Here is a 17,331-nt window from a genome sequence, read left to right as displayed (position 1 = left end):
TATAAATAATGCTGCACTGAACATGTAGGTGCATATATCTTCTCCAATTCGTGTTTTGTTTTCTTCAGATAAATAACCAGAAATGGAATTGCTGGATCATATGGTAGTTCTACTTTTAATTTTTTGAGGAACCTCCATACTGTGTTCTATAGTGGCTGTACCAATTGATATTCCCATCAATGACGCCTGAGGGTTCCCTTTTCTCCACACCCTCACCAACATTTGTCATCTCTTGTCCTTTTGATGATAGCTCTTCTAACAGGTGTGAGGTGATATCTTATTGTGGTTTTGATTTGCATTTTCCTGATGATCAGTAATGTTGAGCATCTTTTCATATACCTGTTGGCCATTTGTATGTCTTCTTTGGAAAAATGTCTACTCATATCCTCTGCCCATTTTTTTAGTGAATTTTTTTTTTTTGCTACTGAGTTGTACAACTTCTTTCTATTTTTTGAACATTAACTCCTTATTAGAGGTATGATTTGCAAATATTTTCTTCCATTCAGTAGATTACCTTTTCATTTTGATGATGGTTTCCTTTGGCATGCAGAAGTTCTTAGTTTGATGGAGCCCCACTTGTTTATTTTTGCTTTTATTGCCTCTACTTTTGGGGTCAAATCCAAAAAAATCACTGCCAACGGCAATGTAAAGTTTACCACCTAAGTTTTCTTATTTTTTTAATTGTAGCTGACATACAATGCTACATTTATTTCAGGTGTACAACACAGTGATTCAACAGTTCTATGTGTTTCACAATGCTCACCACAAAAATGCAGTCACCATTCAGTGTTTTGATATTATTGACTATATCCCCTGTGCTGTACTTTTCATCCCTGTAACTTACTTATTTTATAACTGGAAGTTTGTACTTCAGTTTTGCCCATTTTTCTACCATCCTCCCATCTGGTAACTGCTAAGTTGTTCTCTGTTTATGAATCTTCAATTTATGAGTTTTATTTCCTCATATTTTTAGATTTCACATATAAGTTAAATCATATGGTATTTGTCTTTCTCTGTCTGACTTATTTTACTTAGCATAACACCTACTAAGTTCATCATGTTACCACACTTGGCAAGGTTTCATTGTGGTTGTTTGTTTGTTTGTTTTTTGCTAACTCTTCTAGTTTTAGGGGTTTGGGTCTTACATTCAAGTATTTATCCACTTTGAGTTAATTTTTGTGTATTGTATAAGATAGTGGTCCATTTTTCCCAGTACCATTTATTGAAGAGACTGTCCTTTCCCCATTGTATATTCTTGCTTCCTTTGTCATAAATTCACTGACCACATAGGTGTCGATTTCTGAGCTTCTCTATTTTGTTCCATTGGACTGTGTCTTGTTTTTATGCCAATACCATACTGTTTTGATTACTATAGCTTTATAGTACAGCTTGAAATTATTGAGCATGATATCTCCAGTCTTTTTTCTTCTCTAGATTTCTTTGGTTATTCAGTGTCTTGTGGTTCCATACAAATTTTAGGATTGTTTGTTCCAGTTCTGTGAAAAATCCCACTAGAATCTTGATAGGGACTGAGTTGAATCTGTAGATTGCTTTGGGTAGTACGGACATTTTGACAATATTAATTCTTCCACTCCATAAGCATGGGATATCTTTCCATTTATTTGTGTTTTCCTCAACTTCTTTCATTGATGTCTTATAGTTTTGAGTCTACATGTGTTCCAACTCCTTGGTAAACTTATGCCTAGGTATTTTACGCTTTTTGATGCAACTGTAAAAGGAATTGCTCTCAATTTCTCTGATAGGTTGTTATTATTAGTATATAGAAATGCAACAGATTTTTGTATATTGCTTTCATATGCTGCAACGTTAATGAATTCATTAGTTCTAATGGTATTTTGGTAGAGTCTTTATTGGGCCTTTTCTATACACAATACCACGCCATCTACAAATAGTGACAGTTTTACTTTCTGATTTGGATGCCTTTTTTTTTTATTTGTTTATTTACAGCATAACAGTGTTCATTGTTTTGGCATCACACCCAGTGCTCCATGCAGTACGTGCCCTCCCTATTACCCACCACCTGGTTCCTCAACCTCCCACCCCCCCCACCCCCCTGCCGCCCCTTCATAACCCTCTGGTTGTTTTTCAGAGTCCATAGTCTCTCATGGTTCATCTCCCCTTCCAGTTTCCCTCAACTCCCTCTCCTCTCCATCTCCCCATGTCCTCCATGTTATTTGTTATGCTCCACAAATAAGTGAGACCATATGATACTTGACTCTCTCTGCTTGACTTATTTCGCTCAGCATAATCTCTTCCAGTCCCGTCCATGTTGCTACAAAAGTTGGGTATTCGTCCTTTCTGCTGGAGGCATAATACTCCATTGTGTATATGGACCACATCTTCCTTATCCATTCATCCGTTGAAGGGCATCTTGGTTCTTTCCTCAGTTTGGCGACCGTAGCCATTGCTGCAATAAACATTGGGGTACAGATGGCCCTTCTTTTCACTACATCTGTATCTTTGGGGTAAATACCCAGCAGTGCAACTGCAGGGTCATAAGGAAGCTCTATTTTTAATTTCTTCAGGAATCTCCACACTGTTCTCGAAAGTGGCTGCACTAACTTGCATTCCCACCAACAGTGGAAGAGGGTTCCCCTTTCTCCACATCCTCTCCAACACACGTTGTTTCCTGTCTTGCTAATTTTGGCCATTCTAACTGGTGTTAGGTGGTATCTCAATGTTGTTTTAATTTGAATCTCCCTGATGGCTAGTGATGATGAACATTTTTTCATGTGTCTGATAGCCATTTGTATGTCTTCGTTGGAGAAGTATCTGTTCATATCTTCTGCCCATTTTTCGATATGATTATCTGTTTTGTGTGTGTTGAGTTTGAGAAGTTCTTTATAGATCCTGGATATCAACCTTTTGTCTGTACTGTCATTTGCAAATATCTTCTCCCATTCCGTGGGTTGCCTCTTTGTTTTGTTGACTGTTTCCTTTGCTGTGCAGAAGCTTTTGATCTTGATGAAGTCCCAAAAGTTCATTTTTGCTTTTGTTTCCTTGGCCTTTGGAGACATATCTTGAAAGAAGTTGCTGTGGCTGATATCGAAGAGGTTACTGCCTATGTTCTCCTCTAGGATTCTGATAGATTCCTGTCTCACGTTGAGGTCTTTTATCCATTTCGAGTTTATCTTTGTGTACGGTGTAAGAGAATGGTCGAGTTTCATTCTTCTACATATAGCTGTCCAGTTTTCCCAGCACCATTTATTGAAGAGACTGTCTTTTTTCCATTGAATATTTTTGCCTGTTTTGTCGAAGATTATTTGACCATAGAGTTGAGGGTCCATATCTGGGCTCTCCACTCTGTTCCACTGGTCTATGTGTCTGTTTTTATGCCAGTACCACGCTGTCTTGGTGATCACAGCTTTGTAGTAAAGCTTGAAATCGGGTAACGTGATGCCGCCAGTTTTGTTTTTGTTTTTCAACATTTCCTTAGCAATTCGGGGTCTCTTCTGATTCCATACAAATTTTAGGATTATTTGCTCCAGCTCTTTGAAAAATATCGGTGGAATTTTGATCGGAATGGCATTAAAAGTATAGATTGCTCTAGGCAGTATAGACATTTTAACAATGTTTATTCTTCCAATCCAAGAGCATGGAACAGTCTTCCATCTTTTTGTGTCTTCTTCAATTTCTTTCATGAGTGTTCTGTAGTTCTTCGAGTACAGGTCCTTTACTTCTTTGGTTAGGTTTATGCCCAGGTATCTTATGGTTCTTGGTGCTATAGTAAATGGAATCGATTCTCTAATTTCCCTTTCTGTATTTTCATTGTTGGTGTATAAGAAAGCCACTGATTTCTGTACATTGACTTTGTATCCTGCCACGTTACTGAATTGCTGTATGAGTTCTAGTAGTTGGGCTATCTCTACACCTTAAAGAACTGGAGAATCAACAACAAATCAAACCAACTCCACATGCAAGAAGGGAAATAATCAAGATTAGAGCAGAGATCAATGAGGTAGAAACGAGAGATACAGTAGAACGTATCAATGAAACTAGAAGCTGGTTTTTTGAAAGAATCAATAAGATCGATAAACCATTGGCCACACTAATCCAAAAGAAAAGAGAGAAAGCCCAAATTAATAAAATTATGAATGAAAAGGGAGAGATCACAACTAACACCAAGGAAATAGAAACAATCATCAGAAATTATTACCAACAGTTATATGCCAATAAGCTAAGCAACCTAGATGAAATGGATGCATTCCTGGAAAGCTACAAACTCCCAAAATTGAACCAGGAAGAAATTGACAACCTGAATAGACCGATATCTAGTAATGAGATTGAAGCAGTGATCAAAAACCTCCCAAAAAACAAGAGCCCAGGACCTGACGGATTCCCTGGGGAATTCTACCAAACTTTCAAAGAAGAAATAACACCAATTCTCCTGAAGCTGTTTCAAAAAATTGAAGCAGAAGGAAAACTTCCAGACTCTTTTTATGAAGCCAGCATTACCCTGATCCCCAAACCAGGCAAAGACCCTACCAAAAAGGAGAATTGCAGACCAATATCACTGATGAATATGGATGCAAAGATTCTCAACAAGATCCTAGCAAACAGGATCCAGCAGCACATTAAAAAGATTATCCACCATGACCAGGTGGGATTCATCCCTGGGTTGCAAGGTTGGTTCAACATTCGCAAATCAATCAGTGTGATAGAACACATCAATAAGAGAAGAGAGAAGAACCACATGGTCCTCTCAATTGATGCAGAAAAAGCATTTGACAAAATCCAGCATCCGTTCCTGATGAAAATGCTTCAAAGTATAGGGATAGAGGGAACATTCCTGAACTTCATAAAATCTATCTATGAAAGACCCACAGCAAATATCATCTTCAGTGGGAAAAAGCTTGCAGCCTTCCCGTTGAGATCAGGAACACGACAAGGATGCCCACTCTCACCACTCTTGTTCAACATAGTATTAGAAGTTCTAGCAACGGCAATCAGACAACAAAGAGAAATAAAAGGTATCCAAATTGGCAAGGAAGAAGTCAAACTCTCTCTCTTCGCAGATGACATGATTCTTTATATGGAAAACCCCAAAGACTCCACCCCCAAACTACTAGAACTCATACAGCAATTCAGTAACGTGATTTGGATGCCTTTTATTTCTTTTTCTCACCTAACTGCCCTGGCTAGGACTTCCAATACTATGTTGAACAAAACTGTAACAAGTTACCTCTTCATAACACACACAAGTCATCAGATGCTTGGATTTTTGCTACACTGAAGGTTAAGTAATATTCTCTTTGTGGTTTTAATTTGCATTTCCATGATTACTAATGAGGCTGAACATCTTTTTATATATTTTTAAGCCATATAAATATCCTCTTTTCTGAGTACTTGCTTTTCTATAGATTCTTCAATGACTTCTATTTTAGAAAAAAATCTTTTCCTACTCTGAAGATCATCCTTTCACTTATCTAATACATTCTGATGGAAAGAAGTCTTTAATGTATAAATTTAAAGCTAGTGGGTTTTGTGTCTTTCCTATCCTAAAGTCATAAAAATATTCCTGTATTAGCACCCATAAGCTTTGTTAACAGAGCCTTTGACTTTTAGGACTTTGATCCACTGTGAGTGAATTTTTATGTATGATTTGAAGTAACAATCTAATCTTTTTTCCATAAAAATACTCAATTGCCCAAAACCATGTATTTTTAAAAAGTTCATCCTTTACCCAGTACTATTCCACATCACTGTTATGGATCAAGGTTACACTCGTGGTTGGGTGGTTGGCCTGTTTCTGGGCTATTTTGTTCTAATGGTCTATTTATCTATCATTATGCCTATACCTTAGTGTATTAATCATTAATTTTATAAGAAAATCTTGATATATGATTGGGCAAATTCTCCTTTTTCGTCATGAATGTTTTGATTATTTTTGGTCCTTTGCACTTCCACATTGATTTTTTAGAAGTGCTTTAGTTTTTAGTTTAAAAACTAAATTGTCAAAATGAAACAGAAACAGACTCAAATACAGAGAACTGGTGGTTGTGAGGGGGTGGGTGCATAAAATACATTAAGGAGATGTAGATGTACAAGCTACCAGTTATAAAATAAATAAGTCATGGGGATTTAAAGTACAGCATAGTGAACATTTTCAATAATATTATAATAACTTTGTACAGTGACAGATTGTAACTATACTTATTGTAGTAAGCATTTTGTAATGTGTACAAATATTGAATCATCTTATACTAATATAAAATATATATTATCTTATATATCTTATATCTCTATAGATATATCTTATATATCTTATTATATATAATATCTTAATATATATTATATATTATCTTATACTAATATAAAACTAATATAATCTTGCAGGTGAACTTTACTGGTTGGAATTGCACTGATTTTACAGATTAATTTGAGAAAAAGTGATATCTTTATAATAATAAGTCAAGGTATATTCCTGTACTTAAGTCTTTACCTGCTTGCAATAAAATTTTGTAATTTTCCCAATATAGGTCTTACACATTTTTATGAAATTTATTCCTAGGTATCATTATATTACTGTAATTTTGATTTTAATTACACTGTTAGTGGCATACAAAAATACGAATAATTATTGAAACTGTTTCTTCATCTATAGTGAAAGGAACTAAAGCTAGGATAATAAAAAACCTTTTGTCAGTCTTTGTACCAGGAATGCAGAAATAACTTCCCTTATTTCACAAACTCTTATACCTCTAACAAGTCTAAAACGGTACATACACTTTGGAAAACTCTTCAGTAGTTCCTTACAGTTAAACATACATCAAGAGAATAAAAGACACAGCATTAGGAATATAGCCAATGATACTGTAATAGCACTGTATGGTGACAGATAGTAGCTTACACTTGTGAACATATAACATATACCTTGTCAAATCACTATATTATATAACTGAAACTAATGTAACATTGAGTGTCGACTATATTCAAATTTTTAAAAATGAAAGAAAAACAAATAAGCAGACATACATCTACCCCATGACATAGCAATTTCATTCTTAGGTTTCTACCTAAGAGAAATTAAACATGTAAATACTTGTACATGGATGTTCATATCAGCATTATTCATAATTTAAAAAGTGGAAACAACCGGGGCACCTGGGTGGCTCAGTCGGTTAAGCATCTGACTCTTGATTTCAGCTCAGGTCTTGATCTCAGGGTTGTGAATACAAGCCCTGCATTGGGCTCCACACTGTGCAAGGAGCCTAAAGGTGGAAACACCCCAAATACCCAAGCAATTAATGTGTAAATAAAATCAAATACAATGGAATATTATTAGTGATAAAAAGGAGAGAAGTACTGAGAGATGTTACAATATGAATGAACTTAAAAAAACATTAGGCTTAATGAATGTAAGAAATCTCAAAAACCACATTCTTATGATTCCATTAAATTAAATGTCCAGAACAGGCAAATTGATACAGATGATATAGTGGTTACCTAAGTTGGGGGAGGGGGTTAGGACAGAAGAGGTATGATCAATAACTGGTAAGAAGTATGAGGTTTATTATGGGGATGACAGAAACATTTGAAAACTAGATTACAGTAATGGCTGTACAACTGTAAATATACTAAAATCAGCTGAACTATACACATTAATAGATAACTTTGAAGTATATAAACTATACCTAAATAAAGCTGTGTTTTTAAAATACTTTATTTGTTTAAGTCATCTTTACACCCAACATGGGGCTCAAACTCATGACCCCAAGTTCAAGAGTCACATGCTCTACCAACTGAGCCAGCCAGGTGCCCCTAAATAAAGCTGTTTTTTAAAAAATCTTCTAATAGCCTTATTCAAAATGGCAAAAAAAAAAAAAAACCCATGAAATGTCTATCAACAGGAAAATAAATAAACACATTATGATATCATGAAATACAATTTAACAATGAAAAGATACACACAACAACATCAATGAACCTTCAACATTCTGGGAGGGAAAGAGCCAGACCAAAGAATAACATACTGTATGCTTTACTTCAAATAAAGAAGCTCTTGTCCTATCCTCCTTCCTGGTTTGTTATACCAACCAAATAAGCATCTTTTTCTTGCTTATGTTGGATTGAGCGGGCTTCTCTTACTTACAACAAGAGAGAGAGGGTTAACAAGTATACACGACCAGTGCTCTAACCCCTGAGCTATGGAGCCAAGCTTAACAACACAAATAAGGGAAGTATAATCAAGACAAACAAGGGAAGGCATGGGAACAAATATGAGTTCAGGACATTGAAGAGTAGGAAACAGGTTGAGTTGCTTAGATAAAGCCAGATTTTAGGTGAGATTTTTAAAAACTATGTAGAATTTATTTGCTTTTAAATTTTAATGGGCTATTATCGCTGTTCTCCAGTGTTTCGGTAGTGTTAACCGTAGGGTTCAATTTTTAGCATCTAATATTTAATCACATGCTGATCACTTACCATAATTTTAGAAATCAACAGTCAACTGTACTTTTTAGCTAATATAATTAGGACCTAAAATGAATAAATTATTCATCCAAGCTCATATATCTAAGATAGACATGCAGGAAGCATTGTGCAACAAAAAGGAAATAGGGTATGGAGCCAGATAAGACCAGGTTTGTTCCCCATTCCCTCTCTCACCCAGTGCTTTTTATTTTTGATGTAATTTTTAAATACATAGACAGACTAGAAAATTTCAAAAATTTACATTGTGAAAAGCCTTTCTCCTATCCCAATAAGCCGTCCTTCCCCAACCCTTTGACAAGCACTGTTACAGCTTCTTGGGTACTCTTCTAGAGATAGTCTATTTGAGCATATTGAAGACATGACCTTTAAGACTTTAAGACAGATGATAGTCACTAAAAATTTTAAAGCTACTGAATGGTACTAGAAAGACTGGGGCTGGGAAAGCAAGATAAAAGTGGAGCCAAAGAGAAGCCCTGCAGCACCAGTATTTAAAAAGGCAACACATGAAAATTAAAAACACCTTTAAGGATCAAATAATGCTCCTCAAAAAGCATGATTAGTTAAGGCTTCTAAGAGGTATATACAAGCACCTATTTTTTTATTCATTCTGCTTGTCTAGAATTCTTATGGGATGTTCTTGACTATACTGAAGAATGGATGGGGACTGGTGTAGCAGTGGCAACCAGCATTTCCTGGTCATTTAAGGAAGAAAGATTAATTGTTCCCATCCTCTAGTCCTACAAATGTCAATTTTCTAATCATTTCAAGGTGAGAAAGATTACAAAGGAAGCACTGAGATTAATAACATAATAAAGATGGATGGAGAAAGAAAAAGGAGAATAATGAAATCAACCTGAGAACAAGTTTAGTTGGCAGTTAGAGGAATATACAGAAGTTCAAGTACTCCTCCATCACCAAGCAATAAAGTAAAAAAAAAAAACAAAAAACTTTTCTCTTTTGAATTTTATCCAGTAAATACCTGATTTAAGAAGAAATGGATGAAATGCACACTGTTCTCAACAGAGGTTAGGAATTTTTAAAGTTCCCATTGGGGGGTGGAATCTCTTGGCATAAGAAACAAATTACAGATGGAAAGAATAAGTCAATTATTGAGCATACATATAACAAAGACTTGCATATTTTTAGGAGTAGAAAGCAGATCTCATTTTAGACTTGAAATCAGACATTTTTCAGATTTATTTTTGAACTCTGAAAAAATTCTTCTAGATTCCTAGATTCATGGCATAAATGCTCCAACGCCTAAATATTCAAGTCCCAAGAAAGTGAGTAATAACTCTAATGGAAATGGAATATAAGTTTGGTATATTTTTAACAGTATCAAGGATAATGTGAATTACATGTTCTTTTGACCAATTTCTTAAAATAGTTAACAAAGGAAATAAATTAGAATTAGACAGCATTTACAAAAGTAGAAAATGTCTTAATCATTACGATTATTCAGAGTGAATTTTATTACATATCAAATTATTTATTAACAGAAGACAATCAGAACACAGCTCTAAAACTACAATGAAAGACAAAATATATGCTCTAACACCTATCTATGCTTGTTTAAATACAACACAGACTGAATACATTAAATACATGAGTTCCTGTGAGTTCGATTTTTTTTTCCTCTTTCAAATCAGGAAAGAAGGAAAACCATGGCACAGTTTATAAAAATTCTTTTTCCCTCCACTAACAGGTGCTGGCAGTCTCTTAGAAATAGGTGTATCATTTGTATGTGCTTTCTTATTTACACAAAGCTATCCTCCAAATAAGTCAATGGATTAAAAAAAATGGAATCAGTCCCAAAGTACATGTTTTTCACTTTCAAACATAAAATGGATTCTCAGACTCTATTTGTGGTCATTTAAATTTTAATCTAAAAAATGGTGCCAGTGGTTTTCAAATAAAAAGAATTTCCACCATCCATTTTAACATATTGATTTTGTGCTTCTGTTCATAGTTAAGGATTATACTTTTAACATAGCGACAGAATTATTTAGACGTGGTTTTCTAGACATGATTTCATTTCCCTGACCTGTCAAGTAAATAGCTGAAACAGTATCAAAAATGGCCAAAAATCATACATGTATTATAAAGTAAAAACAAGAAACATCTCTGACCGTTCAAAAAATCAACTGATGGAATACATACGTAATAGAACAGTGAAACTTTCAGATTAGTAGTCAAAATAACTGCTAACATTTTTTAGTATCTTCCTCAATATTAGAAGATATTTTATTATAGTACCTCCCAATTCTAAAAGGTTTGTAGAATCTGGTACTGGAGTCTTAAAAATAAAAGTGATCAATAACCCTAGGAAGTTATGTGTAGGCTGCACTACCATCTAATGGTAAATGTTGAAAGTAGTAAATGATCCATAGCTATAAACTACAGAATCACATCTTACCATACAATTTCCATAATTCCAAAATATCTTGAGACATTGTTTCAGGATATCAGGATATTTTTAATAAAGACTGGAGTGTTACACCACTTTTCCCTAAGATTTTAAGCTTACATGTGGTAACCTTTTGGTGTGGGTGGGTGTGTACACACACACAAATTAGGATTCTAAAGCCAAATAATATTATACCTCCTTTATGTGAATAATACTTTTATTCTACTGTAATGTATTTTATAACTTTATAATGGCCAGATCAACATGACTGAATTCATCCACAACAAATCTATGGGCTATCCTTTATATGGCAAAGTCTCAAAAAAGACTTACGGCCAAATAGTGAAGTATTATTCTTAAAATTATCAAATGTTTTCTAGAATAAAGATGATTACAATAACACTTACCTCAGTCTTTTTACTAATGGGATCTGTAAACAAAAAGAAATGATGAAAGTTCATTGAAGAAAATTACCATTAATATTTTATTAGTATTAATAATTATTAATACCCAATAGGTAGAAATATTTAAGGCAATTGAGAAGAATTTAAAAAATTATAATAAGAGTTACAGAAGTCATTTGGGGGTTGTTTAAGACATCATATTTCCTTCTCTAGGTATAAGATGTTAAATTTCAACATATAATTACTAATTTGCTCAGCTTAGGGACTGTATCTTGTATCTCAGTTAAATGCCACCCATACCACAGGGTATTATTAAATTTTGAACACTTGAACTCCAAATAATTTAGGTCTTTGGCTTCACATAATTTTGGGGGGACAAAAAGGGAAGCAAATATGTCTAAAATGAAATCACAAGATATTACAACCGCTAAATTGTATAGAACACTGCCTTTGTGGGGAAAAAAAAAGCAGAACAGTATTTGTCATTTAAACCTTAGTTTATTTTAAAAATATACATCATAGTGTTTTGATAATACTGTAAAAAATCTTAAAAATTGATGTATATTTAGAAAATGAATAAAAGAAAGAAGGTAATATGAAATATACCCAGATTAAGCAAATCATTGATTCTGTAACAACACGGCATTTCTGGAAAGGGATTACAGAATGAGGAAAACGAAGACGAGGGAATCCACACAGATTCAAGGTTGAAACTAAAGTACACAGAGGGAGCAAGTGTTCTTACTCAAATTAGGGATGACTGGGAAATCTAATATTTAACATTGCTTCTTGCACATAGAAGAAAATTTATATTCTCAAGGACTAACAATAATTTAATAGAACAGCAATCTTATAACTGAGAATCTTATAACTGAGAATTTAAAACAGCTCTCCATTGCAAATGGCAAGATTTCATTTCTTTTGATGGCTGCATAGTATTCCATTGTGTATATATACCACATCTTCTTTATCCATTCATCTGTTGATGGACATCTAGGTTCTTTCCATAGTCTGGCTATTGTAGACATTGCTGCTATAAACATTCGGGTACACGTGCCCCTTCGGATCACTATGTTTGTATCCTTAGGGTAAATACCCAGTAGTGCTATGCCTCCATCAGAAAGGATGAATACCCAACTTTTGTAGCAACATGGATGGGACTGGAAGGGATTATGCTGAGTGAAGTAAGTCAAGCAGAGAGAGTCAAGTATCATATGGTTTCACTTATTTGTGGAGCATAACAAAGAACATGGAGGACATGGGGAGATGGAGAGGAGAAGGTAGTTGAGGGAAATTGGAAGGGGAGATGAACCATGAGAGACTATGGACTCTGAAAAGCAATCTGAGGGTTTTGAAGGGGCGGGGGGTGGGAGGTTGGGGGAAGCAGGTGGTGGGTAATAGGGAGGGCACGTATTGCATGGAGCACTGGGTGTGGTGCAAAAGCAATGAATACTGTTACGCTGAAAAGAAATAAAAAAAAAAAAAAAAAAAAAAAAACAGCTCTCCAAACCATCTGTTGATATAAGTATAATAAATGTCCAAATCACAGGTTTTAGCTCAAACTACAAAATCTTATTTATTCCTAATTTCTTCTTTATTCCTAACATCACAGCCATTCTTCTAGTGTGTTTTACTTAGCATACAATGTCATGCCAGAACCATGTCTTGAAATAGTCATCTACCTTCCTTTTAACAGTACCATACTGATGTCTTTCTCATTCTAATAAATTTACATAGCACTTATAATCAAACATATGAGATATAAGTTTTAAAAAGCATTCTTTTCATGTTTCTGCCTAGTTTTTAATTATATTTATTTAATTTATATTTTATATAAAATTTTTCTTGCTAACATACATCCGACCTTTTAACCTCAAGTAAGAAACTTAGTAAGAGAGGCAGACTATAGAAAAAACAATCCTGATCCTTAAACCAAAGCAACATAATGCTCTAAATTTATTCCTAATTTCACAGATAGGCTTGCTTCTGAAAACAGTTAAGTATTTCATTGTGGTTTTTTTTTTAGAATTTTGCTACAGTATTATTGATCCTCACAGAACAAATGCCCAGTGTATTAAGGCTAAATTCATGAGTCAAATAGATCAATCTGTCAATGAACAAACAACTGTTAATTCTGTCAGCAACTATTCTGACTGGTGTAAGCACAATGCTGTCCAAAAAAATTTTCTGTAAGGATAGTAACGTTCCATACCTGTGCTGTCTAATGTAGAAGCTACCAGCCACACGTAGCTGAGCATTTGAAATGTGGCTAATGTAACTAATGAATTTTTTTATTTTACTTCATCTTAATTAATTTATATTTAAATTGCCACACATGAATTGTGGCTACCATATTTTACAGCACAGACAGGGTTTTCATGATTCCTCACATCAAAAACAATGTACTTTATGGTCTGTCTTCAAAAGTTTGGTGGATGGTGTAGTTTCCTTGTCTTCTCTGTTCAATAAAAAAATACAAATGATATTATAAAGTTACAAAATCTGCATTTTAATTTTCTAAGGTGTAGTTCCAGATAATCTGAAGAGGTTGACCAAAAATGGGGGAAATACTATTCCTGGTCTAGTGCAAATCCATTTACTTTAGAAGGGCAATAATCATGTTTCAAGATGACTCAAAAACTAGAGTTTTTATTTTCAGTGAGTTATAGAAAATGGACAAACTCAGATACAAAAAGATAAATTTGTACTGAAATTTTGTGGGGATTTAATGACTGTTTTTAAACTACCCCCCCAAAAAAAACCTACCCCCCCACATTGTTTCTTTCTAAACAGGTCTACATTTTTCACAATCTCAGTAACACATCACCAAAACAATTTTCACTTATTTTAAAAATTAGCAAGGAACTTAAAACTTAAGTATACAAAGACTTAAAATAGTCTCTCTAGCATAATAGATTTTGTACATATATTACCTTCAGATTGAAAATCTTTTAGTGATACTGTGAGAGGTTTGTCTTTTCCCTGATGAGTCTTTCTTTTATCTTTTTTATTCATAACCTTTGACTGAGTTGAAGCATTTTCAGCATTTTCATACTCCTAAAAAGAATTACCAACAATAATTAAGCTTGGTTTACCACTGGTAAAAAATCAACATACTTTTTAAAGGTAAACTGCAAATTTAAAAAATCAATATGTGAAGCTAGCCAAATTGAATAAAAGGATAGCTTTTTTTTTTTTAGAGAGAAAGCACACATGCTGGTGGGGAGGGGCAGAGGGAGAGGGAGAGAGAGGATCTTAAGCAGGCGCCACTCTCAACACAGATTTCGACACAGGGCTGGATCTCATGACCCTGAAATGATGACTTGAGCTGAAATCAAGAGTCAAACACTTAACTGATAGAATCACCCAGGCACCACCCCCAGGATAGCTCTTTTTTATTTATATACTCAATCTCTTGCCTCTTAAACATTAAATAAAAACAAAAAGCTGTACTTTGTGATTTATAACTTCTCCTAGTTGCCACCTCTTCTTTATTTAAGACCAAACTTAAGACAATCATTTATAGTCAATTTCCTTTCTCACCACCTCCGCCAAATCTGGCTCCCCCTGTTCTCTGCCACTAAAATTAAGGTCAACCTCCCCCACAATGCCAGATCCAAAGATGTTATTTTTTCAAACACCTCTTGATTTTCTCAATACACTCTGAATACTCCTTAGTCTCCTTCGCTGGCCTCTCATTTCCAAACTCTTCTCACCATTATTCCATTCTTAAGCTATTCTTTTGCTTTATACCCATTGTTCCTCAAAGTTTAAAGTTCTACCTATATACTGATTTTTGTATGTACAGACAACTCAGCTGCACTGTTCAGTAAGCACAGCCCAACTAAATATGTTCACCCTGCCTGCCCTCCTGGATCCTCCAGTAAGTGCCTTGTTTAATGCCACCATCATCTATACAACTGCGTAGACTAGAAACTTGAGTCACCTGTGTCTGTTCTTCCTGCAGACTTTATATACAAATCAGTCACAAGCTCTTGTGGAGTTTATCTCCTAAAGATCTCTTATATCTGTTCTGTTCTCTTCAGCTGTTCTGTCATTTCCTTGTCTTCTTTTGCTGGACACTGCAACACCCTCTAATTTTAGCCCCTCAATCCATCTTCTACACGGCTACAGCATAAGTTTCTAAAACGAAAACCTGAAATCAATCTAAAAGTTAAAATATTCACTAGTTCTCAGCCAACTGATTTATAAAGCCCAATCTCCTTAGCCTGGGGCATGAGATTCTTTATATCCTATCCTTCAGAAAGTGTCTTTAGGAACTTCAAATCAAAGATGCTATACTCTTCACATGCACGTATCCTGTACACTTGCCACTCTCTCCCTGACAATGCCTACTTTCTCTGGCCTATACTTGACCTTTTAATACACCTAGTTAAGACTCCTCTTTAAGAATCCTTCTCTAAAACCCATCCCCATCAAGGCAAAGTCAAGTCTTCCATATTTCTGAATTCCCACTGCACTGGGACCATGTCTTTATCTTTCTGTGACGTGCTTTGCACATTTTGGCTATTAAAAAATATATATGGCAAATGAGTAATAGAACAGAAAAGAAAATGCCATCCCAGGGGTGCCTGGGTGGCTCAGCAGGTTAAGCGTCCAACTCTTAATTTCCGACGCAGGTCCATTATCTCAGGGTCAGCCCCACATTGGGCTCCACACTCAGTGAGGAGTGTGCTTGAGATTCTTTCCCTCTGCCCCTCCTCTCCATGTGCACACTCTAACCTAAAGTAAGTAAAGAAAAAAAGAAAGAAAGAAAGATGGGGTGCCTGGGTGGCTCACTGGGTTAAGCCTCTGCCTTAGGCTCAGGTCATGATCTCAGGGTCCTGGGATCGAGCCCCGCATCAGGCTCTCTACTTGGCGGGGAGCCTGCTTCCCCCTCTCTCTCTGCCTCCTTGTGATCTCTGTCAAATAAATAAATAAAATCTTAAAAAAAAAAAAAGAAAGAAAATGCCACCCCAAACTTTAGTTCCTAAAAAAAATACACTTAAAGAATTATAGTTATTTTATTGGAATAATAACTTAAAATTCAATTACTATTGAATTTTGAATGCTATTGAATATTGAATACTATTCAATCACATCAAACTAATCATTGCATACAACAAGAGTTCCTCCCTTTTCTGAAAGTCATTAATGTCTGATAGAACCAATGCTTTTGGGTAGCAGGCCTATGACTGTGCCAAGAAAACTTGCTGGGAGCATATTTTATCAGCACCATCTACATAAAGCAATATAGATCTAAAGATATCGTTAGTTCTTTTAGCTTTAGAATCTAGACATGTATCTCATAACAATAAATTATTATATGATAGTACTCTATTTGATAAATTTTATCTCTGAATTAAGCACGCCAGAAGAACTTTTTTTAATACTTTTCCAGTGTAACTTGAAAGTCCATTTTTAAAAAAGATTTTATTTATTTATTTGATAGACAGAGATCACAAGTAGGCAGAGAGGCAGGCAGAGAAGGAGAGATGGGGAAGCAGGCTCCCTGCTGAGCAGAGAGCCCGATGCAGGACTCGATCCCAGGGCCCTAAGATCATGACCTGAGCAGAAGGTAGAGGCTTAACCTACTGAGCCATCCAGGCGCCCTGAAAATCCATTTTAATAATTAAATAACATAAGAGCTAGCTGTATTCATTTTTCTAATTGCCAGCTTTGTGTTTAAATGGGCAACTAACAAGGATCATAGTTATTCTTGATTATTCAGGATAACAGGAATAGGGACACGGAAAATGAAACGAACACATATAATATACAAAGTCTTTCGTCCTTTTCCCTTGAAATACAAGTAAAAAGCAAAAGCACCTGCTATAAATTTTAATTTCCCTCTTCCCTTCATCTTAAGTGAAGGAGCTCGTGTACAATGACATAGTCTAAAGGCCCTTAAGCATGACCAGAGTCACTTATGATCAACTACAATCACAAACTGAATATATTTTACAGACCAAAAAAATTTCCAATGCATATAAAGAACTAAAATGTCAAATTATATGAAAATAATAAATGCTCAATTTAAATATAGAAACTGGAAGCCAATACTAC

The 17,331-nt window shown here is 35.0% G+C and overlaps 1 protein-coding gene across 4 annotated transcripts in view; it reads right to left on the bottom strand.

Annotated features, from left to right (window-relative positions):
• Positions 1-17,331, bottom strand: part of GKAP1 (G kinase anchoring protein 1) — an 84,016-nt gene that overhangs the window by 42,042 nt on the left and 24,643 nt on the right. For all 4 annotated transcript variants that reach the window (XM_046023465.1, XM_046023462.1, XM_046023466.1 and 1 more), the window contains exons 6-7: positions 14,199-14,322; positions 11,269-11,291 (exon numbers count right to left, since the gene is read on the bottom strand). In XM_046023465.1, the coding sequence (XP_045879421.1) occupies positions 11,269-11,291; positions 14,199-14,322 (147 nt within the window). The remainder of the gene's footprint in view (positions 1-11,268; positions 11,292-14,198; positions 14,323-17,331) is intronic.

Source organism: Meles meles, chromosome 11, assembly GCF_922984935.1.
Source record: "Meles meles chromosome 11, mMelMel3.1 paternal haplotype, whole genome shotgun sequence".
In the NCBI taxonomy this organism is placed as follows: Eukaryota; Metazoa; Chordata; class Mammalia; order Carnivora; family Mustelidae; genus Meles; species Meles meles.
Note: the sequence above shows the minus strand (reverse complement) of the source record. Positions and strands in the feature narration are given on the sequence as shown.